The sequence below is a fragment of the Zonotrichia leucophrys genome, chromosome 2, assembly GCF_028769735.1.
Source record: "Zonotrichia leucophrys gambelii isolate GWCS_2022_RI chromosome 2, RI_Zleu_2.0, whole genome shotgun sequence".
Lineage (NCBI taxonomy): Eukaryota > Metazoa > Chordata > Aves > Passeriformes > Passerellidae > Zonotrichia > Zonotrichia leucophrys.
The window spans coordinates 137,679,917-137,705,434 of NC_088171.1; the positions used below are offsets into that span (position 1 = coordinate 137,679,917).

General features: G+C 37.4%; 1 protein-coding gene across 6 annotated transcripts in view; it reads left to right on the forward strand.

Annotated features, from left to right (window-relative positions):
• TRPS1 (transcriptional repressor GATA binding 1) overlaps nucleotides 1–25,518 on the forward strand; it is a 211,751-nt gene that overhangs the window by 177,812 nt on the left and 8,421 nt on the right. For all 6 annotated transcript variants that reach the window (XM_064706589.1, XM_064706585.1, XM_064706590.1 and 3 more), the window contains one exon: nucleotides 22,396–22,518. In XM_064706589.1, coding sequence (XP_064562659.1) covers nucleotides 22,396–22,518 — 123 coding nt within the window. The remainder of the gene's footprint in view (nucleotides 1–22,395; nucleotides 22,519–25,518) is intronic.

Below are 25,518 nucleotides of genomic sequence, written 5' to 3' on the forward strand. Positions count from 1 at the left end.
ATAAATGAGGGGCTTGGATTAAGGGCTGTTTTCCATTCCCTTTTCTTGTATGATGGTTTTTCAATTTTTCTTTCCTTCTAAGTGAGAAGTGAATCAGAATCCAGGAAAGGGACTGTGATTCTGCAAAAATGTAATGCTAATGCCCTAGATAAAACCTATTATAAAAATGAGGAGGCATTAAAATAAAAACTGAAAAAAAGAGAAATGCAAGACTAGAAGTATTGAAAACATAAGCTAATAAGTAGTATCTTTGAAAGACTCATAATATTTAGAAGGTACACTACTCATATGTATTTTAACAGCTTCATAATTATGAAGGCAATAGAATTTAATTGTACTTTAATCCATAATAGGAAATGGAAAGTGGAGCATTTTAAAATTAAATGATTTCAATATCTGAAGCATTGAAAATCACTGGGGAAGCTTGTCCAGCTGAAGCGGGGCTAGTGGAAATGTGCCTGCCCGGCAGCTCATCTCGCTGGGCTGGAATTCAGTTCCTGGCTCTGCAGGACAGCGTGTGTTAGCTGGGCTGCATAGAGGGCTGCGAGGAGCAGACTTCAGCAGCAGTTTGCTGCTTCCCAGCACTTCTTAAACAACTGCTGGAAATGCCCTTCTCTCAAACATGCCCACTCATACCGTTGAAGCTGTGTGGTATGTGTACATAATGTACGAGTTTACCCTACTTGCATTGCATTCCTGCATATCATTTCTGTTCGCACATTAGCATCCCTGCATTTCATTTTAATTTTTTGCTCTCCCAGTAGATGGTGTTTTCATCTTTTTCTACACTGACATCTATGAAATAAAAAGAAAAAAAAAATCCATTTTGAAGCGTTACGTGTGAAGCTGAAAGTATTTCCTGTTATTTGGAAGCCCTTTTTTGACCCATTTCTGTCCCTCTCAGTGTCTGACTCCAGCCTAGAGTTTAATTTCAGCTGGCTTTATTAGACTATTTGCATGAAGTAGTTGCAGCCCTTGGTCACCGACGTTGTTTGAGTACCGAGTGCCCGGATGTGTCAGCCTTACCTTCTTTTGATGCTGCTCAGCCCTTTCATAGATTGCTGTATATTCATCACCTAATAAATCCTGAAGAGAAGAAATTGAAATAGTGAAATCTTGGTGAGAAGCCAGCAGACATCCAGCTAGCTGTTAGCCTGGTAAAAAGCAGCTTTCTGCTGTCAGGATCAGCATTACCCTGACAGTTGCAGTGGCTCTCAAGCCTCTGGATTTGTTTGCAATGAGAGATTTGTTGTGGATTTTTAACAAGGCTCCTGTGTGTGTGCCATGCTTAGTAAATATTAGCCTTCAGGGTATTTTTCAGTCATGCTGAATGGACTGTTAGCTTTCCCAAAATGCAAAGTGCAGAAAGTCCGTTTCACTGGGGTTTTTCTTTGTCCTGTTTTGTTTTGTTGTTTTTTTGGGGAGTTTTATTGTTTTGGGTTTTTGGTTTTTTTTGTTTTTTTTTTTTTTTTTGCTGTAGAGATTGTATTACAACTGTACAAAAAAAAAAAAAAATCACAAAGAGAATTGTGTTTGAGGAGCTAGGGAGGAAAGAGGCCAGTAAATGTGTAATGTCCAGTTCTTAAATAAGTGATATTGCAAGTGTTAAATTTTTGTTATGAAAATTATAAAACAGTATTTTTATTTTATTAATGGCACTGTGAACATGGAAATACGACAAGTAACTAAAAAATGGCACCTTTTACCAGGAGGTTGTAGTAGAAAAACATATAAAATTGTTAGATGTTAGACAGAAATATATTTGTAGAGAAATAGAGAAAATGAAAACAAAGTACCATGTATGTAAACTCCATACATAATGTAATGTGGGACTAAAACAACAGTGAAAAAGAAATGGACATTGTGAAGGATTTCAATGCCTTCCCATTATACAGTTTAATGTTTTGATAGTCAGTGGAGTTTAATATTACAATATTTCTAGTGCCCCTGTGAACTATTTGTGGATACTTTTTATGAGCTAATTTTAAATGAATATGAGCAATGGGATGAAGCTTTTTCATTTTAACATGATTTGTAAAAACAAAAAAGCTTCCTGCGATAACGTGGGTATGCTGAAAGCAGTGCTGTACCGACACAGTCAAACTTTACAGAACTCAAGTGATTTTTTTTTCAGTCACTGTGGCAAGGCTGTTCTAAAAGTCTGTATCAATAATAGTGAAGTACTGCAATGGTTTGATCTCTTTGATATTCTGGAGAATGATTTTTCTTTTTTTATTGTCCTCATTTTAAGAGATGATGGAGCAATGAATAGAACAATAATTTATTGAGTATTCACACACTGTATGTATACTTTCATTATACATTTATAGAAGACCTATTGTTTAGTATTTTCTGCTGCAGGCTAGTCTTGTAAAAGAATAGTCTAGAATAGACTCACTCAGTGCATGTGTTGTCCATTTGCCTGTCAGCAATAGTTTTGACATTAAAAACAGGGAGTTTGAGTGACTGCTGGTCTGTCTTAAGGTATGGTAATGAGGCTAATTAGGAGAGATGAGAGCTGAACTGGATATGTGAAGGCAATTATCCGTGAAACTTTTGTCATGCTTTATCTTTATCAGATCTCTCTTTCTCTATTTTTGGCATTTGCCAGTGACATGCAGAATGGAAATACTTGAAGTGATACATATTTTAGAAAAGCAAAGTAAAGAAAGGCAGAAGGAAATTTATATGAGGACATCTCATTATAAAAACTGTACAACTTACCATGGATATTGTAGATAAGCAGGAAAAGACCTTGCCTGTTTTATTCTTGTCGCTTGTATTTACATGAAGTAAAATCAATTGCTTTTTGTGATAGTGGGCTTACTAGACAACATCATCTCCCCTGTTCAGTGCGCATTGTTTTGTTTGTTCTTTTTATGTTATTACTAACTCCAGCAAACATGTTATTAAGCATACTTGAAAAAAAAACATTGTAAAGAGCATGAAAAGAGAATAAAAGTGCATTTAATAGTAATTTTTTTTAAGCTGAAATTTTCTCATTTCTGTTTTCAGGAGGCTAGTGTGATTTACTTTCAGACTTTTTCTTACAATCTAGTACAAACTGATTTTAAGAGAAGCACTGAATAGAGCAAATGAAAACCATGTGTCACAAGTCTTGATGAATCAATGCATATAATCCTCAAAGAAAGAAGGTGATAAATGAAACTTGCACATTAATGAGACCATAACCAGGCTCAATTACTAGGCCTTTTTGAAGAGCCATAGTAACTTCACACATCTTTTTATGTTGGAGAGAAAAAATTACATCCTCTGAGCTGTCTACACACTCCTGCTTCTTGCACTATGTCAAAAGACAGTGTACCTCAAATCCATTTTTAAAGACACCATAATGTTTTAGAAAAGCCTATCTATATAAGACACACTCAATGAGTTTTTAAAGGAAAAAAAAAATTAATTGTAATTTAGATCATTTTACTTGGACATTTTATGTGAGTCTACCTGAGTGCCTATAAAGTAATATTACAGACTTCAAGTCAAATTTGTCTTAGAAGTCCTCTCTTCTGAGCTTGGTAAAAGTATGGCAAGGACTATAATTAATAGATGTGTAATAAAGATTAACATTTACTGCCCTAATATTTTTCCATTAAGCAGCAGTTCTATTTCTCAGATTTTGTTTTGTAGTACGTATGTTAAAAGCTTTGAATTTGGTGCTATCAACAATATTACACGTGTCCAGAATGCCAAATACTTGAGGTTTAAAATAGTAATCCTAAATCTTACATGAAGGACTGAATGGTATTTTGTGTCTTTAATTTAATTTGCTTTCAGTAATAATAAGGAAAGTTGCTTGGTCTCAAAACCATGGTCTGCTTGCTGCTGTGAGATCTCCATGCTCTGTAAAGCACAGCAGAATATTGCTGCTATCAGTTGTCACTTCCTCTCTTTCCCCTGCCTTGTTCATGCACACATATAAACACACAAAACCACCCCATTCTTTCTACTCTGAAAAGACTGTAAAAGGAGGTTCTTGCAGATTATAATTTGTAGCAATTAGTTTCTTTAATATCTTCTACTGAGCTTTAGTAAAAAGGTTACTGTTACCTCCATGAGAGAGTTCAGAGAACTCCTCTTTCCACTGGCTTTTATGTGATGGGAAAAGGACAAAAAACCTTAGCCCACAGTCCACAGGAATAATAGTGTTATTGCTAATGTTAATGATTATTATGATTTATTATTATTATTATTATTATTATTATTATTATTAATAATAATAATATAATAATAATAATAATAATAATAATAATAATAATAATAATAATAATAATAGCAAAAGGAACCACAAAACCAAAAGACCCAAACCAAAACTGACTTGGCAGTTTTCTGTGGAGCAAGAATAAGAGTGTGATCACAGAAATGCCACTTTAGGCATCTGCAAAAGCAGTGCTAGGGACAAAAGACTATGCATGGCACCCTTTCTCGCTCTAGAGTTCAAATTTGGTATTCACAGTTATAAGGATCTAGAATACAGATTTGTGCAAGGGAGAAAACTGAAAACAATATTTAGATCCTTTTTCTGTTACCTATGACCTTGGCTAAACAGGCTCCTCATATGAAATCCTACTCCCTTCAGCTCTTCAGCTCCTCTACTGACAGTCATTTGTATTATGCATGGTTGGTCTTCAGTATGAATTTAGAAAGAGAACAAATGTGCCGGTCTCCAAGTGTCACTAGGAAGAGTATGCAAAATCTTGAGATACAGTACCACAACTAAATAATCTATAGAGGTAATTTATATAGTTGCAGAAGCTAATCTTTTTTTTTAATAGTGTCTGGATGTCTTTACCATATTTTCATAAGCAGCTGACAGTGGTGGTATATAAACACTTTAAACATTTTATTATAGTACTGAGGCAACAGGTTACCTATGGTGCTTGCACCCAATAGGTTACTAATGAAGTGTCATTTCCCTGCCTTATTTGGTTTGTGTTGCAACCTTAATTATATTTCAATTTTAGAATAAGCTCTCAAAGTAGTGTACAGGGATTTGGCCACACGACTTGCATTAACATTAATCAAAATCGCGTGTCTGAATTCCCACCATACTCCAAAGGCACCGTGGGATTGTTGGTGGGGATTGTGTGCAGGAGGTGCACGTGCAATAGGTTTTACCACTGGCTTCCTCTTATTCTGAGTTGAAATCCTGTTCTTCATACCTAAAATAAGAGATGGCAGGGAATACTGAAGCCCAGTGTTCACAGGCTGTGTCTGTGAGGTCAGTGACAATTCATGCTTCCTCACTTTAATCCACATGAAGCAGTTTTACTGAGAGGCTGAGGTGGCAAATGTAACACAGAGAATCAGTCACATGCTTTAGGGAGCTGCAGGATTTTGAGCCTGAGATTGCAAAGCTGTTCTTCATCTCTGTCATCATCCTCTGTGCCAACCAAGGCTTTGTGAAAAATGGTGATTTATTTTTATCAGTGATGTTGATTTTAGAGTTTTGCATTTTTCCATGTTTTCCTGTTTCTGGTCACAAAGCAAAGTGTCAAAGATTACCCCTAAGAGGGGAGGTGTTGCAGCAGTTCTTGCAGTCCCAGTGGAGGCAGTGCCTGGAGTTCAGTGAGGCAGCCTGCTCACAGGTCCTCCTCACTAACTGAAATGAGCTCCATAGATTAGACTTGTTTTGGGGTACCTGGCCATGGATTGAAAAGCGTTGGTGGTTTTTTTCATGCAGGTATTGTGTATGCTTCGGTCACTGGTGGTCACTCACTTAGAGACATTACTCTATCATGGGTTTAATTCCAGAATTTCTCACAGAACCAAAATAAAATTATATTTTCTGGTCCTCTTTAATACTCAAATGAAGTTTCCTCATTAAAAATAAATTCTAAAAAGACTGTGTGTATTGCTCCAGTACCAAACTTAAGAGAGTTTCTGTCTGAAAATTGGAGTCAGTAAAACACAACTATTTATAAGTTTATCATGGTTATAAGCTATGGTTTTGCAGCTGTGTCTTCCACTGGCTTCTTTGAGAGGATCTTTAAGAGGAGGAGAGAGATCTTTAAGAGGAGGAAAAAATAAAATGTGACCTTCCATGTCTAAACTAATCCATGCACGGCATCAGAAGAAACCTCTAGGAGAAAAACTCTGAAGTTTCTTTGAATATCCTATCTTGGAGCGATGGGTGCTAACTGATTAAAAAACAGGAAAAAGATGTTAAGATGTTTAATTTACTGGATTTGAAAGCAGTTACCTCATAAAATAAATAACAGCTTTCCATAATGCTTTTTCATTAATCCATATATGTAATGCAAATAAATGAATAGGAAGTTTCATATCCTGCACTGTTTACAGTGATTCCAGCACAAGACAGTTTCTATCTGTAGTGATGATTCATGGATTTGATGTAGCACCCCTATACTTATTTTAAAAAAATATGTTATGTCCTTTTCGCTGCCTGAGGCTCTAACATTTAATAAAAACAGAACCTCAGGTATTTTCCTGGTTTTGTCTTCAGACCAATCTTGGATGGACGTGCTTGTGTATGTGCTTATCTTTACACAGGTGAACAGGCTCATGAAAATAAATTAGATTTCTCCGATGCTTGAAATGCATTGTAACTTTTTTTTTTCTGTGTGTGAACAGAGCTTTTCTCTGCTGTTATAAAAGTCATTCTTACACTTTATCACATTCAGGGTTTTTTTTTTTTTTTTTTTTTTTTTTTTTTTTTTTTTTTTGCTATGGATTCTGTTTTAAACTACCACTTTTAGAAATACAGTGTTTCCACTGTTACATCAGCTAGAAAAAAAGAAAATACATATTCGTGATTTGTATGGCTCCAATGAAAGTGCTAAAAAGAGTTGCCTTAATCCTAGAATCCAGCTAAAACCCATTAAAATCGTTATGAATAAGTCAAGAGATACTGTGTAATGAAACAGTTAAAATAGCACTTGTTTCCTGGCAATGATAGAAAGAATTTTTCGTTTCTGAAAACTGTTTCAAAATCATCTTTCAATGTATAGTCCTTTTCAGTTTGGGACTGTCTGCATCATAAGAGATCTTTTCACCCTCTTTTCAAAGCCATATGAAGCTTGAAATGAAAGATAATTAAAACAAATCTTGAGTAAACTGTTGTGTGGAGATAGAAGTTTGATGGTTGAATATATAAAAAATTGTAACCAGATGTTGTGCAGAAGCCATAGTAGTTTAAAGATCATGAGCTTTTTCTTTTTTCTTTTTTTTTTTTTTTTGCATGAAGCAAAAATATTCTAATTGAAGTTGTCAGCAGGAGTGAGACTAATATGCCTGTATTTGATTAAATTATAGTTTATTTAACATGCAGTGTGGCCCAAAATTGGCTGAGACTAAAATAAAGAAACTTCTTACTATATTTTTTGTATTTAAATAGTGTGAAAAGTAAACCTAGTTAATGTTAACATCTTTGATTGATATTCCCAGCTATTATATTATTTGTCCACCTCTGTGGCTTATTGGAATGCTTTGCTTTCCATTGCACACACATTTTCTCCCTATTCTCTTATTAACTAGTTGGTTGATGGAAAAACGGTAAAAGTAAGATGTGCAATAAAGTCTGGAATGCACTAGTTGATCAGACTTATTACTAAAATCTGTTAGATCTTAACACCATAACTCAAGCTTCATCTAACATTCCTTCTTGCAAGTGTGTGCTTTGTACAGAATCTCTAGCAGACACATTAAGAGATATCCATGCATGAAAAGGGTTGTGTGTTTTAAAAATACCAGAATATTGAACTATGAGCAGTAGATTTCCTGGCAGTTATTTACTCTATCCAGGATAGCAGTGTTTAATGGAAAAACTCAGAAGAATAGTGGCTGGGAGTCTTTACTAGGTGAGTGCTAGATTTCTTATTGCTTTACTAATGAACATAGTGATGTCTTCGGAAATTACGCATTGAGATTTTTTGTCTCTTTTTTTTGGTACTACTTTGCTGCTTAAATAACTGCGTAATCTTACGTGGTGCTGTGATAAACAGGGGGATCCCCATCTTGCCTTTAGTGAGTGACCATTGCTAAAAATGGAGGAATTTCATTCTCACTCAGCTCTCTGTAGCTGTTTGGCCTTTTGTGTAAGATCGGGCTGTGTGACTCATGATCCACAGACTGCACTGGATTCAAAAATGAGCCATAAAGTCGTGAGCAGCTTGGCTTATTGATGGCATATGTGTGTGTGTGCAAATACATCCCACAGGAACACTTCAAAATGAGGGCTGGGATTAGGCATTTTTAAGGCCGACACGTCTTTAAAATAGCTCGTTCCAGTTGTTGTGTTGCCCAAAGTATGGTTTCCCAGTGTTTCTTTTGTCCCTGCCACAGGAGCAGCACCCTTTCAGAGCCCTCACAGGACCCTCTGGTCCCAGCAACTGAAGGTACAGTCCTGCCCAGCTGCTTCCTGCCCCTTCCCCTCTGTTCCTGAGACTGCACCCAGTTCTTTGGGCAGCACTCTCCTGCTCCCACAACCTGCCAGTAAATAGCAGACAAGACCAAATTTGTAGGGAGATTACAACATTCTGTAGGAAACTTGTATTCCATTACGAGGCCATTAATCAACTGAAACCTAGGAGAAATCACAGCCCGGGCTGTGCAGGCAGTCTGTGCTTCAGGACTGTCATTCCCGAAATGTAACATTGTGCAGGTCATCTTCCAGATTAGTCTACCATGCCTGCTCTGGTTTTGCCACACGTGCCAGGGCTCCAAAGGTAGATGGCAAGGCCGTAGTAAAATCTGCCAAGAATTATCCTTACCATAGCAAAAAGCAAACTCAATGCAGTCAGTTTTTAATCTTTCTTTTTTCTTCTTCTGTGTTGAAAACAGACTGGAAGCAAGGCAGGGCTAACTATGTACATTTTCTACTGTCTTCTGTTTTTCTTGTGCTTTATGCAATAGGTTAACTGCGTATGAAGTAAGAGAGGATTTGTCTTTGATTTGGCAATGGAAGAATCAGTTGCAAAGCACTGATTTGTTGAATGTTGTGGCTAAGTTGCTTAGCTTTGCACTGCTTATAGTAACTTCTGGAAGCTGTTCCCTCATTAACTCTGACTGTTATTAATAAAGGAAACAGGGCCTGGTATTTATATGCTAGGAATTATTTCTGGGAGGTATAACTCATTGGTAATTGCACCCTGATTTTGGAAAGATCTTTCCATATAAAAACCCATACGTGTCACATCCACTTACATGTGTGGGCATTATTTAAAAGAGCTGTACTCTCTCTGTATCATGCTCAGATTTACAGCCTGCTTTAGAGGATGCAGGATGCTGGTCTTAGTCAGGTAGCTTTGGCAGCCATCTCAAAATCTCCTCAAAGGATCCCGAGGTTGTTACTGCATGAATCATTCAGTGTTCCCCACACCTTCCTCATCTTCCTGCTGATTTTACTATCAGGGTTTCACAGCCATGAAGTTTCCAGTCATGTCCATTTCCATACGGCCAGCCACTAAGGTGTGAAATCCTAGTGCATGACACAGAACCAAAAAATGTTTCCTATAAAATATATGTAGGAAATAAAGGCCCTTCTCTTTTCAGTTCCTGAAAGGGCTTTTGGCAAAGAAGCTGATGAAATGGAAGGTTATTTTTTTTTTGTAGAAAAAAGACATGCCATTATAAATGTGGTCCTTTCTGGTGTACGTATTTTTCCTTCTCACTTCTAAAGATTCCAGTAGGTGATAAAGATAAAGAAAGGGAGTGAAAACAATTTGACATTCACTGTTAAATAAAACCTGTATTAAATTGAAAAGTGAATTCTTAAGATTGTCAGAGTTTTTGTTCTGCCAAGTAAGACAGAAATGGGTTTGAATGTAGACTTTTCACAAGTAGCAGCTATGATTTCATACAGCATGTCTAAATTTAAAGGTTTCTTTTTATTTCAGATTTGTATATGTGGGCCTTCTACAGGCTGGCTTCAAAATCAGATGAATTCTGATACTGGCAGGTGGAAGGTAAAAAAGAAACTGTTCCCTGATGTTTTCTATCTAAAGTCTGATAAATTGGGTAGTAGAATGGGACCAGTCAGTCCTTCTTTGAGTCCGTGTCCAAGACGTGCACGAGCGCAGGAACACGTACAGGCAGCGCTGTGGTTTTTGCCTCACAGCTACACATGGATCAGCCACAGCCGCTTGGGAGCGGGGCTGCAGAGCTGTTACGCTGATGCCACTTCAGAAAGGAAGGAGAGGGCTTGTTTTACAAGGCATTTCTGCACAGTCAGCTTCATTTAAGAAGACTCCAAAGGATGTGAAAAATAAGGTAGCTGTGGGCTGGCAGGACAGTTTTCGCCATGCCTCTCCTTCAGGCGGTGCCTGATTTCTTGAAAGCCGTTTTTCAGTCCTTCACAGCTCTGAACCAGTGCCTGAGTATGTGACAGGGTGGGTACATTTTGTCCTCGGAACGCAGAACTCCTGATGGAAAACCCCGCTAAGTTATTTGCTTCTCTCTTACTGCTCTTGTCAGGCTTGTGCCATTTCAGAGAATGACTGCCCCCAGCAGTAAGCTGTCCCTTGTCACTTGCATTAGAAACAATTCCTTTGGTGAAATGCAGTCTGATTCCGACAATACAGATTTTGGAGCTGGTGTCTTAAGCAATTTAAGAGCCACTTTCTTAACACTAAGAGAAAAATTAGACTAGGGCTGCTGGAAGCACTGCTGTGCAGTAATAACAGTATGCTCTCTGGGCACATGCGAATGAACAGAGAAAGAAGAGAGGGCATACCAGTTTCTAAGGCTGCAAAGGCAGAAGAGCCCCAAATCCTTCATGAATGTTCCTAAGATAAATATTGTTTGGTATTTGTTGTTTGTTTGGTTTGGATTTTATTTTTATCATTTCCTAAATATAGGAAATAATAAAAAATATTTCTTAAATATAGGAAATAAATATTTCCTAAATATAAAAAATAAAGAGTTGATTCTCCTAAAGGAAGAAAAAAGAGATTAAGGCTGTTTGATTAATGAGGTTAAGCCTGATTAACAGGGGATTCAGAATATTCCTTATGTCTTTACTTTTTTCTTGTGCTTTTACATGCCTCTACTGCTTCTAGTATTGTATCTGGAAATATTTATTTTTCTGGGTTTTTCTTTCCTTTTTTTTTTTTTTTTTTAACCCTGTGTTGCATCTCAGATTTTAAAGTCTCTAGTCATTGTGCTGTGGCTCTGTCTTGAATTCCATGAAATGTTTCCTATCAAACTAGGATACCATATGCCCATGTTGGCCTAAAATTCACAATGCATCATGTACCAGAAATAGAAGCTGGTAAAGATTCTTCAGAGATTGTGTTCACTTGTTCCAAAGACCTGGTTTGTTTATGGAAGGGATGCTTGCAGTACATAAACACTATTTAAGGAGAAATGTCTCTAAAATGTAGAACAGTTGTTCTCTTCTTCTCATCTTAATGGTATTTTTAAAGAAAACTATATAACACCGTATGTTGAGTCTCATTTACAAGTAGGCATTAGGGTCTTGATAGGAAAGAGCAAGCAGTGAAATATTTTTATAAAAACTGCCTTTGATACTTTACAATGTTCATTGTAAACACTCTGAAATTATTTACAGTGGAATTTGAAAGTAGGTTTCTCCATTTTTAATAGCTGTACAGTTTGTAATCTATAAAATTTGGTCTGGTCTATTGCAATTAATACTTTAATATCCTTGAAATTTAAAATATTTTCTGTTGCAATGCAAATGATAGCATTTAAGGCTAAAATGGATGGAAATTATTAGAATAGAAGAGTTTTATTCTAAGCAATCTAGAGCCTCTCACTGAAGAAAGCTTCACAGAATAGTTGGGGCTGGGAGGCAGCTCTGGAGGTAAATCTCATCCAACCGCACTACCCAGAGGAAGATCAGCCAGCACATGGTGCTAAGTTCTGTGTCCTGTCAATTTGGAGTTTCTCCAAGGACAGACACTCCACAGCCTCCCAGGGCAACCTGCTCTTGTGTTCAACAACCCTCACAGTAACAAAGATTTTCCATTATGTTCACATGAAATTTCCTGTATTTCAGTTTGTGCCTTTGCCTCTTGTCCTCTCACGGAGCAGCACTGAGAAGAGCATGGCTCTGTCCTTTCCTTCCCCCACCAGGTACATACTCATAAGATCCCCCTGAGCCTTCTCCTCTAGGTTGCACAGTCACAGCTCCCAGGCTCTCCTTGTATGATAGTAGACTGTGTCTTTTAATCATCTTTGTGGCACTTGACTGGACTCTCTCTGACACAACCAGATATTTCTTGTACGGGGAGCCCAGAACTGAACACAGTGCTCCAGGTGTGGCCTCACCAGGGCTGAGCAGAATGAAGGATCCCTTGACCTGCTGGCACTGCTTTGCCCAGTGCAACCTGGGAGGCTCCAAGCAATATGAGATGGGTTAGCTTTTAAAAAATACAGAGGTGGTATTTGGGTTCTTTTCCCTCCTCTTTTCTCTCTCAGGAGTTACTTCCTTAGGTAGGTGTTGGAGTTGATCACACCTCTAGTCCCTTCTTACTTCCTAAAGCTATCAGAAAGGAAGCCCTCAAGTGTTTTTGCTGAAACTGTGATCACAGGATGGAATAAGATGATTATGTTAGAACTAACCACTTAGACACAGACTCTGGCATATTGTCTTTTTATCTGGAAGTGTTTGGAATGGATTGGATTAGATGAAAATGTCCATTATAAAAAGGCCACTAATTTTCAATATTTACCACACCGTGGTGTCTGGGATACCACAGTTTCTCCCTAAGCTCACAATAGGAAATAACTATGGTAATTGTGTGGTATGGGTTGGCAAATGTTGATTTTTCTGAATGGAAATCATTCTAGCAACAGCACGTAACAAGATCTGCAATAAGACTGCAGTCCTAAGTGTATTAAAAATAAAAGGTGGACATAGTCTGCTTTGTATCCTACACTAGGAACAGCTTTCTCACAGGGACTGCATGAGACTCAAATTATAGTTATTACAGTTCCTGAACAAGTATAAGTATGTGAGCTATAGCTGCCCATGTGAAACATTTTCTCGTTACATTCTTTCTTTAAATAAAATTAATGGTCCTAAGGGAAATTTATTAAAGTACAAGTAACAGGTAAATTTTACCTCACTGATTTTCACCAAGGAGTAGACACCTAATTGACATTTCCTCCCTGAGTCTAGAAGACCTCTATGAAAACTTCAGATCCTAATTTTGTAACTTTGAATTAAAAGTTATTCTTACAGTGTAGTTTCCAGACTTAGGGTGCAAATTTGGAAGGATGTATGCGATCAAAAGTCAGTGGGACTGAGGCTTCTAAGACTCTTAATGGCTTTTGAAATTTTTACCCCTGAGGAGTCTTTCCCCTGCTGATTTTGGCAGCCCTCAGCCAAAATCTACAAATGAGAGTTCCTCTTCTCAGATGCTGGCTTTCTGAGCTATTTTCTGTATAAATAGAGATCACGTGGGCTTTAATAAGGTCAGGGAATGTTTTTTAAATGTCTGTGATTTTTTTTTCCTCAAAACTTAATTTTGCCCATCTGATTTCTGTGGAAGTGGGAACAGATGCCAGAAGCTGAGAACTCCAGCAGCTTTGTGCTCACGCTTGCAGCAGAGCACTTGTGGGATTGGGACCCTCAATTACTATCACATGTAGAGTTCCATACTGGCTCGTAGCTGAGATCTGCAAAAGCAGTCTGCTGCTTCTGCCATGGCGGAGCCGGGGTGTTAAAGGAAATACGGACGGAGCTCTGCTCCAGCTTTGTCTGTCTATTTAATGAGTAAGATTACTTCATGAAAGAAGGGGTACATGGAGTGCCTTCTTGAACATAAATCCTTTGGTATTGATGACTAAACTTAAGCACCTAATTCCATGCTTAGGCACCGTCATAAATGACTCTTTATCTCAGAAAGTCAGTTAGTTTATAGCAAAGTAAGTCTGACTATTGATTTAGATTCCCCATTTGAGACAGCAAAGGTTTGGTAGTTTTGCTTTGTGCGAAGAAATAAAAGGGTCTAAGGAATTTCCAATTTTCTCGATGTCACTTTCAGCATGCTTAGTTCTGAGGATACTACTTTTAGCCAGTTTCTGATCAGAAAAGTAGCCTAATTTTGTACATTTTAGACCATTTTACATTATGTTTCTAATTTGAAACTAAAATGGAAGAGACTTATAACAACTTAGTTCTGTTTTCTGAGAAAAGCCGAGTTTGTTTGGAAGCACATGGTGTTTGGGAAGGAGCAGTCATCGCTCTGTGCAGGCACTGAGGTTTTAAGCAGCCGTTCAGCATCAGAGCTGCTGCATGAATCTGTTGCAGCAAAGTGCAAGCAGAGAAAGGTTCTGGGGCCAGGATCACAGTTCTCAAACCAGGCTCCCTCTGTCCTGCTTAGGTACACTAATATGTCTATTTAACCATTTTTTGCAGATAATATTACTATTATTCCTAAATTAGACTTCTTTTTTAATCTTATTTTTGAATGCTGCACATAAATACTGTTTTAAAATTGCCTGAGTGGTTAAGCTGATTTAGAAAAGTGTGAAGTTGTTTATCCAGCAACTTGGGAATTTTTACAGCAGTACTTAAAAAGGATTGATAAAACCTGTTGCAAGACTCCATAATTCCGGTGAAGATGCTGAGAGGTGCTGCTGGCATCTTTTCACTGTGTTAGATAAACTGTTAAAAGATAACAGGAGTCAGATTAAGCCAGACTTTAATTTAAAGAGTGGCGAGCACACCTCAACAAAGATAATGCGTTACCTTGAGGTGATGTAGAGAAGGAAAGGAGAAAAATGGTGCCTACATGGAGGGGAAACAAAGACAATCAGGGCTTTCTTCTTGAGCAGCTGCAGCCAGTTCCACTAATGGAAGTGCAAGAGCAGAAACTGGCAGCACAAGGTATGCGTTCGTTTTTACAGATGGCAATGCAGACAAGTTGGTAATTGAGAAGGAAGTGGTGTACGTGAGCTGTTTGACGGGGGACAGCCCATTACAGTACTTTCCTGTGTAATTGACTCGGTGAATTATTGGAGGCAGAATTCCTATTCCTCTTGAATAGGTTTCAGTTGCTGCAAAGTGACATCATTCTTGTGCGGGAAATGCAGGTTTTCAGGTTTCTTTTTGCTGTTTGCTATTGGTCTTAATAAAACCTTAAAAATAAAATTTTGGGTTGCCTCCATGGAAATCTTTGTCATGCTGCTTACATTTAGTGGCAAAATACAGCAGAAGTGAGCCTATACTGTAGTGTGCTGGCTGCTTTGAGGCACTGGAAGAGATTTAATGGCGGTCACCTTGTGCAAATTGACGGCTAAGACCATAAAAATACATTATATCCAGTAAAAGACATTTGAAGGCAACTGCTTTATAAAAAATCATGCTTTGTGTAAAATGATTAAATAAATATTTAGCTCTTTGTAAACCAGACTAACATATAGATAATCAGAAATTATTTCTCCTTGTTCATTGCAAATGCCTCATATAATAAATAAGTGGTATAAATATATAAACAATAATACATATTTAAAAAAATATGTGTATCTATTTAGTCTTTGTGTATGTATTTGGCCTGTCAGAAAATCACATGAATTTTTAACACACTGTGTTTACAAATCAACTGCCACTAACTGTGACAAGGAAGTCTTGCCAGCAGAAAAAGTTTTATTATTTCATGTTTCTGCCACTGCAGATCTTGAGGGGGAAACTACGAAATTGCCTTCTGTAACTGTCTGGATTGACAAGGAAATATGATTTGAACTACCTGATTTTCACTGATAAATGCTCAAATGAACGAAAAATTAGTAAGTCGTTGTAAAGTGTACTGTGATTATTTAATCCTATAGTGCATATGGCTATCAACAGAAGATGAAAGCAATGGTAAATTGCTGCTTGTGGAGCTCAGGCTCTGGCTCAAGGTGGTGTCCAAAGCCAGGTCCCTTTCTGCACAGTGGCAAGGGTTGGGTCAGCTGTAACTTGAGGGAGGATGTAAAGGTGAGGAGGTGACGGCAGTGAAGAGTTACAGCAAGTGATTTACTGGCTTCTTTTCATTGCTCTGCTTTTCTTAATTTAGTAATTTATTTTGACCAGTCATTGTTTTACTTCGGTAGAAATCATCCTAAGCTAGCATCTTACTTAACATCCTAAACTAGTATCTTACTTAACATCCTAAAGTAGTATCTTAGTTACTTGCTCAACACAACACAAAAAGAGTGTAGTTTGCTGTCTTTTGCTGGTTTTTGGGGTGGAGTTGGGGATTTTTTTTGAGTAGTGAATGTTGCTGTCTCTAAGGTAGCTTTATAAAATACAGCTTCAAATGCTGGGACAAAAAACTACTCATCTTCATTTTTGTTGCTGTTAAAAAAATAATTGCAGTTTACATGAACATTAAAATATTTACTCTCCCTAAGGGATCGGGGGAGGATTCTGAAAGGCTGCGCTAGCAGTAATGTTTAATTTACTGTCTGAGTTTTTTCTCTCTCTAAAACTCCCTTGATTCCTCCCATTAAAAGTTTATGATACAGCATATATCATAAAAAGATGCTGTCACGATACTGCATTAAAAATTCCACTAACTTTCTATATTAATTAAGTGTGTAATTTTGACTTTACTTTTTGGCATTTTTACTTTCTTTTTACCTTGTCTTTCCTAATGTCTTTCTTATGTCCTTCAAATACAGATGTTTAATGCAATTGTTCTTGAAAATGTCTTAGATAAAGAGTTTGGATTTGGCACATTAAATTGATGTAGAGACATCTGTTAACTCATACTTAAGATTGAAAACAACTTCTACTTTAATACTCTGCTTTTTGTGTTTTGGTTTTTCACTTCTGGGACAAAAATTTGCCGTGTCTGGTGTATTCCTAAAAGGCATTGAGGTTATAAGGGAAGGAAGCCTCGAGGAGTTTCTTTTTCATTTAGACATAGTTACAGCAAAAGCAACTAATTTTTTAAAATATGAAACTTCACAGAAACAGTTGTGTCTGTTTTCACAGCAGAGAGAGAAAGCAGTTCTGATTAAAAACATTCAGAAAGGTCTGAGTGCCTTTGCAACCAAAAGAAGTGAGGTCTGAAGGATGCCTTTCCCATCCTAATCAGAAGAAAGTAGTGCTTTCTCCAACATCCAGATGCTGTCCTGCTGCCCAGGTTTTAAACTTTAATCTAAACCTCAGCAAAACTCAAGATAATCAAATACCTGCTTATATAAGGAGAACAAAGCAGGAATGACATAGCAGGTGTGGAACAAGAAACCCTTTCAAAATTATGGCAGTGCAAACACAACAAAGATAGATGCAATCACGAGTGCACTATGCTGTTTTTCTGTACTGTGTGGTAGCAGCCCAATGAGAGCAGCTGCTTACAATTGCTGCTCTCCACAGCAAGTCACCTGGCTCAAACTGAGCGTGTGTGCAGCTTTCCTCAGCTCTCCTTTTGGACCTCCCGTGTTGCAGGAGAGCATCCAGAGCCGGCGTTTTGCCTTTTTTCAGTGAGGCATATGTGGTTGTACTCCCCAGCTTCATCGCTGGGAGTAGGTCAGCCACACGCTTATTCCTGGGCAACACTTAGGATTTCACTGCACCTCATGTTCTGGAGCCATGATTAACAGTGTGCTCTGTTTCTGGCACATTAGAGAGGCCAGAGATGGTAAAAAATCCACTCAGTCCTCATCATATCATTGTTTCGTGTTGGGGAAGTGAAAGTAATCAGCAATAAGACAAGTTTTGTTGAGTCCAAAACAAAGAGGGTGATGTAAGAAAAATCCTTGGCTGCTGCTTGTGGAGCCTATTTGAGTTTCTAAAAGCATCTTCTGGCAGAAATTTTGAAAACAGGATGTATTTGGCACTAGTAGAGTGTCAGGCACCATTGCTTAGTCTAGCTAGCTAAAAAGTCACAGTTCCTGAGTACTGTTTTTGGCTGTGCTCTTGCAGGATCTATTTTGCTACATGAACTTCCACTGAAAAATACCCTGAAAGTTCAGTATATTATGAAATATTTTTGTATAATGTAGAGTATAAGTAGTCTTCTGCATGGCTATAAAGTTTGGAATTGTGTAAACTGTAGAGTCAATCCTTTAAAATCGAAAGCAGTTTTTATGAAGAGCCTGGCAAGACACCTGAGTGAATCACTTGTTATCATATTCTCTGCTGGTTTATTGCTTAGCAGAAAGGACTACTAATAATTGCCTTGTTTCAGTGAAGTATTGGTAGCTAGTGAAAATCATCTAAGGAGTTAAAAAAAAATTAGGCATTGGGGCTTGACGCTGTATATACCAAGTTTCAGACTTGTTCAATTTGAAATGGTCAAGATATGAAACCATAAAAAATGTGAGTAAATACTCTGCATATCAAGGGTTGTTATGCAATTACATGCTTTCATCATGGTCCTTACCAAGGGAAAACAGTCAATAGAGAAGTCTGCAAGACATGTTCAGTGAATAATTACAAATTTTCATAACTTTGATACATAAAAATAATAATCCACTTGTTCCTTTGCTACTGCTACACTAAAATGTGTGCATACTTTTATTTTCCCCAGAGCAAAGCCACTCTGACTGTAGATTTGTTAGAAAGTTTTCTGAAAAACTTGAAATCTCCTCTCCACCCACCCCCCAGTTTGGCCAATCTCCAAATTATAAACAGCTGAACTGATTTAAATAAAGTTTTCAGTACCAAGAAAGAGGAAAAAAAAAAGTTACATCTGGGCTGACAAAAACATATGCCAAGTTTCAGCCTAATGTGATTTGAGACAACTGTGATATTAAACGCCCAGACCTCGGAACTGGAATGGAAATAGAGACAGGCTTTTCTCTGCACTGGCCCCTTCAGGATTTGAGATTGTAATGTAGTGGCTGTAAGGCCCCAGATGATTAAAGCTTGACTTAGTAGATACATATTTTAGTTATTTAGACCCTTTTGGCTTATTCTTCCAAGGATATACATGACATTTTCATTGATAACTCCAGACAGTGCTAGTGGCATTGATCACAGACTGAAATCTTTTTATCTGTGGCTCCGACGCTCTCATGACTAGTCATGTTGACCTACATTTACTATGCTGATTTAAGAAATTAACTGTGGTAGGATCACATTAGAATGGGAACAAAAGTTCTCTGACATATTTCTTGAGAATGGTAGTGGTGGTGCTTAGCCGGGCACTTGAGCCCATGGCTGGGTTTTATGGGCGCTGTGGCCATAGCTGCAGCACAGGCTTTGCTGGATTTGAGCTCAAGTGCCTGTTTCTTTGCAAGACTACCCAGAAATGCAGCAATATTGGCCAATATTATTGACGAGTTCAAGTGATGAGCCTGCAAAACCAAACAGATCCATGCAGAAGTACCATCACTAACAGAATTGCTAATGAACATTTAGCAAAAAAAACCCCAAAATAATTTCTGCTGGCCAATAACTTAGAAAACTTGCTATATGAGAAGTAAAGGCCTAGGTTTTTGTTGTTTTTCTTTTTAAGAAACATTATTTGTTTAAGACAATAGGTTTGCTACATTGTAGGCTTTTTAAAAAGCCCTCCAATTTTTTTATTGCAGACATGAAAATTTCTGAGGTGTATTTTGACAGGCAAGTCCTCTCTGTGGTTAGTAGCATCCGAGAGTCAAGAATCTTTAGTCCAATTCTGCCATAGTCCTGTTTTGTGGCAGGAAATCCACTCTAAAGCTGTGTGTCCCCACTATAAATAGCTGTTTTGTAACCAAAATGCTCAACAAAGCAGCAGCATTTAAGTTTTTTCAGAGGTGTTTCAATTATTCATTTATTAGTACATATAAGCTATGTTGAAACACTTTAATACTGAAATAATCAGTGTTGATTATCCTGTAAGGTCCTTAAATAGTACAGAAATCAGAGAATGTAAAGTAAGATAAGGTGCAACACAGAACAGCACAAAAGAGGAATTTACAGACTCTGCATTAAATCTAGGGAAGGATGTTTAGCTGGACTACGTGAAATTTTAAACAGATAAATATTTGTAAGTAGTGAATAAGCAGACGCATAGAATTACAATACAAACAGCTACTGCTATGTATTTTGCAGGTTTTTGTCAGCTGTAGTCATTACATGATTTCACTGCAACTAATACCCAGTTTGAATCAGATCTTTCTTTAGAAAAGAGAAAATTAGTTGCCTTTGTCAATGTTCTATAGATATACTAGCTCCACTGCATTTAATGAAAATTTCTGTGTAACTTTACCTTCTGTCCCCCTTCAAGTGTGTAGAAATGCAGCATACAAACTAGACTGCTCTCTCTATATTTTAATAGTCTTCCATGTCTTTGTAGAGGGTATTTCCCAAACTCAGGGAACACAAACAGAAATAAAACAGTGGAAAGACTGACTCAGATTAAGACTCCACTTGGTTAATACACCACACTAAGAAACTGTAGACCAGCATACAAGAAGTAGGAATGAAAAGGAACAGTTCTGCAGCGGTAGCTGAATCCTGGCCATATAAAGTCATTTCCGCTTGGAAACGTCTCACCCTCCAAGTGGACCAAGTTGGGATTAGTCTAGTGAGGCTTTTATTGTACTCTGATGGAGAATATTTCAGCAGTCAGGTGAAACTGGTCGAGGATATCCAGCCCCAAAAATAATTGAGACCTTCAATGTACTTGTAGATGAGTGCACATTTCCAGGGCTTATATGCAGAACTAGTTAGATAGTTGCTGAAGGACATCAACTACCATCTAGTTCTCCCCTTAGCTACACAGAGAAAAATGTCATATACTACTGCATCTTGCATAAGAGGCAAAATAGGGGATGATGTACGGGCGTGAGAGAGGGATTATCTTGATGACAATCTTGATTTTATTGTATCACTTTAAAGTACCACAACCTGCTCTGCAAATGAAATTGTGTTCTTGGTTTAAAAGGGCAATTGTTAGCCTGACTTTGTGCTCACTAAAAACATTTCCCCAATCTTGTTAAATTATTGCACTCATTTCAGATTTTTATGGCTGTGCAGCTTACCAGCCCTCGTTTCTTTACGTTTCATTCATTTTCCTTGTATTGATGATTAATGGAGGATGTCGAACGTTAGAGTGAGCAGGCATCAGCAAATGCAAGATCATAATTAGTTTAGCTGACGAGGGCCTCTGATAGCACTTGCATCTGGATGGAAAAATTACCCTATAGGGAACTGGCTGCTCACCAGGTCTTTTTAGTGATACATTGTGAAACACCCGATGAATCAAATGCCCTTTCAATGCCAAGAAAGTGTTCCAGTCTTGAAGCCAAAATTATGTCTGCAGAAAGCTTTCCATTTGAAATGTATCAGAGTACAATTATAACCATTGTATTTTTTTGGCATGAGCACCAGTCTTCTTCAGTATGAACTAAAGTTAAATAAATTACTTAAATTTTCTGAAACCCTGAAATTTTTACTTATAGTGTTAGTAATTCTTAATTTATAATAAAATTAGTTTTCACCCAGACTGTTTTCCCTGTACTCAGTCATTCTTATCTTAGTTGGTGAAGGTTTCTTACTGATCATTTTTTCCCTTTGCAAAAAGGGAACAGAGTTAAAATTCACATTTTCTTTTCAGCAAAAGAATTCCATTTCCTGCTTATTGGTGTTTGGGCCCACAAACACAGCCTGACTTTTGTTTAAATGAGAAGTGTAATGAAATCATTACTCCATAGAAAAAATTTAATGAGCAATACTCATAAACATGCCTACTTTTAAATATTCCTGGATCATTATGAAAGCTGATGGATGCACAGCTCAGTCCGGTTAAAATCAATTTGTATTTCGGGAAGCTTTACTGTGCCCTTCTTTGCCTGACTAAAATAAAATAAATAAATAAATCTGTCTGTTGATGAGACAGTGTTTTCTGGGACTTCATTTGGAGTTCAGAAGAGGTCTCATTCAAGAATATTGTACTTTTATTTGTTCATTTGGGCTGCAGGAATATATGGTAGCTTATACTGATTTCAGAAATAAGTGGAAAATACGGTATCATGTATTCAAATATAATATCTGTTAAAGGAATTAGTATGAGACAGGTATAAACTGTAATTAATTGTTAGGTGGTGTTTCAAAATTCTTGTTACCAATCACACTTTTAAATAAAGCTAGCTAAAAAGAAATAATCTGTTGTGAAACCAGGAGAGTTTGCAGAATGTTCTGTCAGCTTCCAAGGTTTTTTTTTTTTTTCAGAATTTGCTGTTTAGAAACCATCATTAAATGCACAAAACCTGAAGTTCAAAAAGTTAAAGTTGTTATTCTGAAAAGGCTTTGGTGTTTCACACACCTCATCCATCACTCTGGGGTTAATTATAATGAAAATCAGTGGTGCCTATTAAGCACAATTGAACCTGACCTCATTATGGGCAGTGTGGTTTTATACTGTCATTGTTGCCAGTCTAGAGACAAAACTCCTGTGTTGATTTGTCCTAACTCCACAGCTCATGTGACTCACCTCTGACCTGTTTTTTTTCCCTTTTTCTTCCCTGTTTCAGAGACGTAGAGGCTCGGGTGTTTTCTGTGCCAATTGCCTGACCACAAAGACCTCTCTCTGGCGGAAGAATGCAAACGGTGGATATGTATGCAACGCGTGTGGCCTCTACCAGAAGCTCCACTCGGTAGGAAGAACTTACTGGTTTGTTCAGTAGGAAAAGAGCTGCACAGCTAAGCTGGGCAGCTGTGGTCCTGCCTGGTTGTGTGATTAGTACCACTCCCTGGCCTGCAGTTAATTTCCTAACAGGGTTTTGCAGAATGGTCACTTTGGGATCAGTTGTGATTCATTATGAAACAGCCTGGGATGCTGTGAGTAGATGTGTTTGAGATCACCAGTGATGCATTTAATTATTTTGATAGAAAATAAGGGGAAAATTATTTCTTTTCTGGGAATTGCTTTTCAAGGCATATGATACATTGTGATGAAAGCTCTAAATTCTACAGTCCTAGAAAAACCAAAATTATTGAAATTAGACATCACATCCATATTAAAATATCTCTTGAAACAGTTTTTGTATACTTTGACATCTCTTACCTCCTTTATTCTAGATAGTAAATTTCCCAGAGATATGGGGAGGTGGGATTTTGCGTTCTTTTTTCTACAGTTCTTAAAGTCTGCTGGAAGGTAAATATCTCGGCAAGGAAGCTATTCACTTGAAGGCACTCATCACTTGGTGAGGGGAAGATTCACCATCCCTCAGGATCAGTCAGGGAATAAATAATAATCATGGTCTGTCTGTATTGCTTTTCATCTTATTGACACTTGACTTGATCCTGAAAGATGTTGAATACTCTGGTCCAGGTCCAGGAAAGCCATGCTGAAGTGTTTCCTTGGATCAGTGCCAAAATGCCTGGAATCTTTTAGGTTAAGACCCACTGGTTAAATATTATCCTTGCTGTCTTTAATAGGCACACATAGGAGAGTCAGGTGACTAATTAATTAATTTTTACAACATTCCTATGAAATTAAAAAGTGTTACTATTATTCAGAAATGGAAACCGAGGTAGTCTTTGGGAGTTTGCCAGGGCAATGTATCAGATCAGGCTTAGAGCCTAACTGAGAAATAAACGTGGTGACTGAGTGTACATTTTTTAAAATGTTTTGCAGAAATTAAATTTGAAAGGTAAGCTTCTCAGTGGTCTTGTCTACTGCCCATACAATAATCCTGTTTACACAACATCCTGCCAAACAGCCCACTAACTAGAACAATGTAAAAATTACAATTTTCAGAAGCAGCATGACCATCACCAGTGTGAAGGGTTGGCTCTGTTTGCCATATGTGTCACTCTGGGGTCACTCATTGTTTTTAAGGCCCAGAATAGCCCAGTCAGGCCCGTAATATCTAAGAAGATGAACTAAATGCATGGTCTTGACCAGCATCTTGGCTGGGTCTTGCTCCAGGTATCATCTTCCTGGGCACCTCTCAAAGTTGTAGATGGAATATCTAATTTAAGGAAATTGATCAGTGGTGAACATCCACAAAGATTTTAAGAAGGACGGTTTGGCTTTTTTATTTGTCATTTGAGTCTGGTTATTTGTTGAAATTCCATTTGCAGACTCTTCCATTTTTTAAGTACACTTTTCTCAGCTGTAGTGTTGGATCCTACCATGATTTTCAACATTTCTTTTTAAATATAAAAAAGCTACAAGAGTCAGTTTTGAATTCAAGCACAACTTGGATCATCCTTATGAACTAATAGGAATGAACTAGTGCACTTCCAGTATCATTTATTAGAAATACAGTGTCAAAGTTTGTTTTATGCATCTCAAAAGCAAGAAGCTGACACTATCTCTAAGCTCCACTGTTTAAGCATGACAATAAGCTGCCATTCAGTGGACATTTGACATTAATATCTTCAGTTGAACTTTGACCTAACAAATGAAAATAATTTAATTAAGCCTTACTCTGCTGTGGTATGATAGCAACTCCTTTATAAGTAGGAGTCTGAAATAATCCAACAAATCTCTCCTTTGGGACAACTTTTGAGACAGTCCCATGGAAAGGGACGCTCTTTAGATGGACACCAGAAAGATGAAAGTTTCTTTTATCTGTCTGCCTGTCTGTTCAGGAAAAATTGCAGTGTGTCATGTATTGGACATATGGTTTTGAATTAAGGGGTCCAGGATGATGCAGTTATTAAGGAAATGTCCACAACTGTAAAAAATCAAGTTAATAGAATTTACTTCTGTATGACCCCCGTTCATCTAAATTGTACTGCACCACTGAGTAAAACTCACCTGTATTAATTTGCACATTTCTTAGCTCCGTTTTGATTGGATAATTACTATCTAGGACTACCATCCTCATTAATGCAAGCCTAAGGTCCCTTTTTCATTTTCATTTAATGACAGGAAAAATCTCTGATCTATTAGATACTACTAGGTGATAGTGACTGACAGATATTAACATGGTAGTGATTTCTGCTGCAAGTTGCATTTCTATTTCTATTATGCCCTTGAATAACTTTTCAGTGTGTTTTCAAAGATGTTCCATCTATTTAAGGGGTAATTGACATTAAACTTGCCACGTTTTTCACATTTCTCTCCTTTAACGCAATCAAATATGTTCTAAAATTGTAATTACAATCCAAGAGTCTATTATTAAAATAGTTTTAGTGAAAAAATGCATCTTACTGCAAACATATACAGAATAGTCACATTTGCTGTCTCCCCAGAGTCATGAATTTGACCATTATTATTGTAGTGCTGTCCTTCATTTTTAAACAGCTCGAATTTGGTCATGGAACACTACATTTTGTTCCATGGTGATTCCTTGACAACATCCTTAGACTAATTCAGTAAAGAATTGCAGCATATTCTAGGATTAGTCTAGAGGAGGCTCCACTTTCACATGGAATTTGAGAAATATAATCACAATAATTTATTGAAGCATTTGTTGAATTTTTTATTTTTTTCAGTTACTCATATTATTGGAGTGGGGAGATTGCCAGCTGATACAGAGATGGCAAAAATATTTGTGATCTTCATTATGTCTAACATATATTTAAGGATCTGACATAGACCATTTTAAAAGTAAAGTTCTGGTAATGTTTCCACTATATTCTAAATTTAATGCCCCACTGAAAATCAAGAAGTGACCTTAAAATTTTCTATTTGCCTTGGT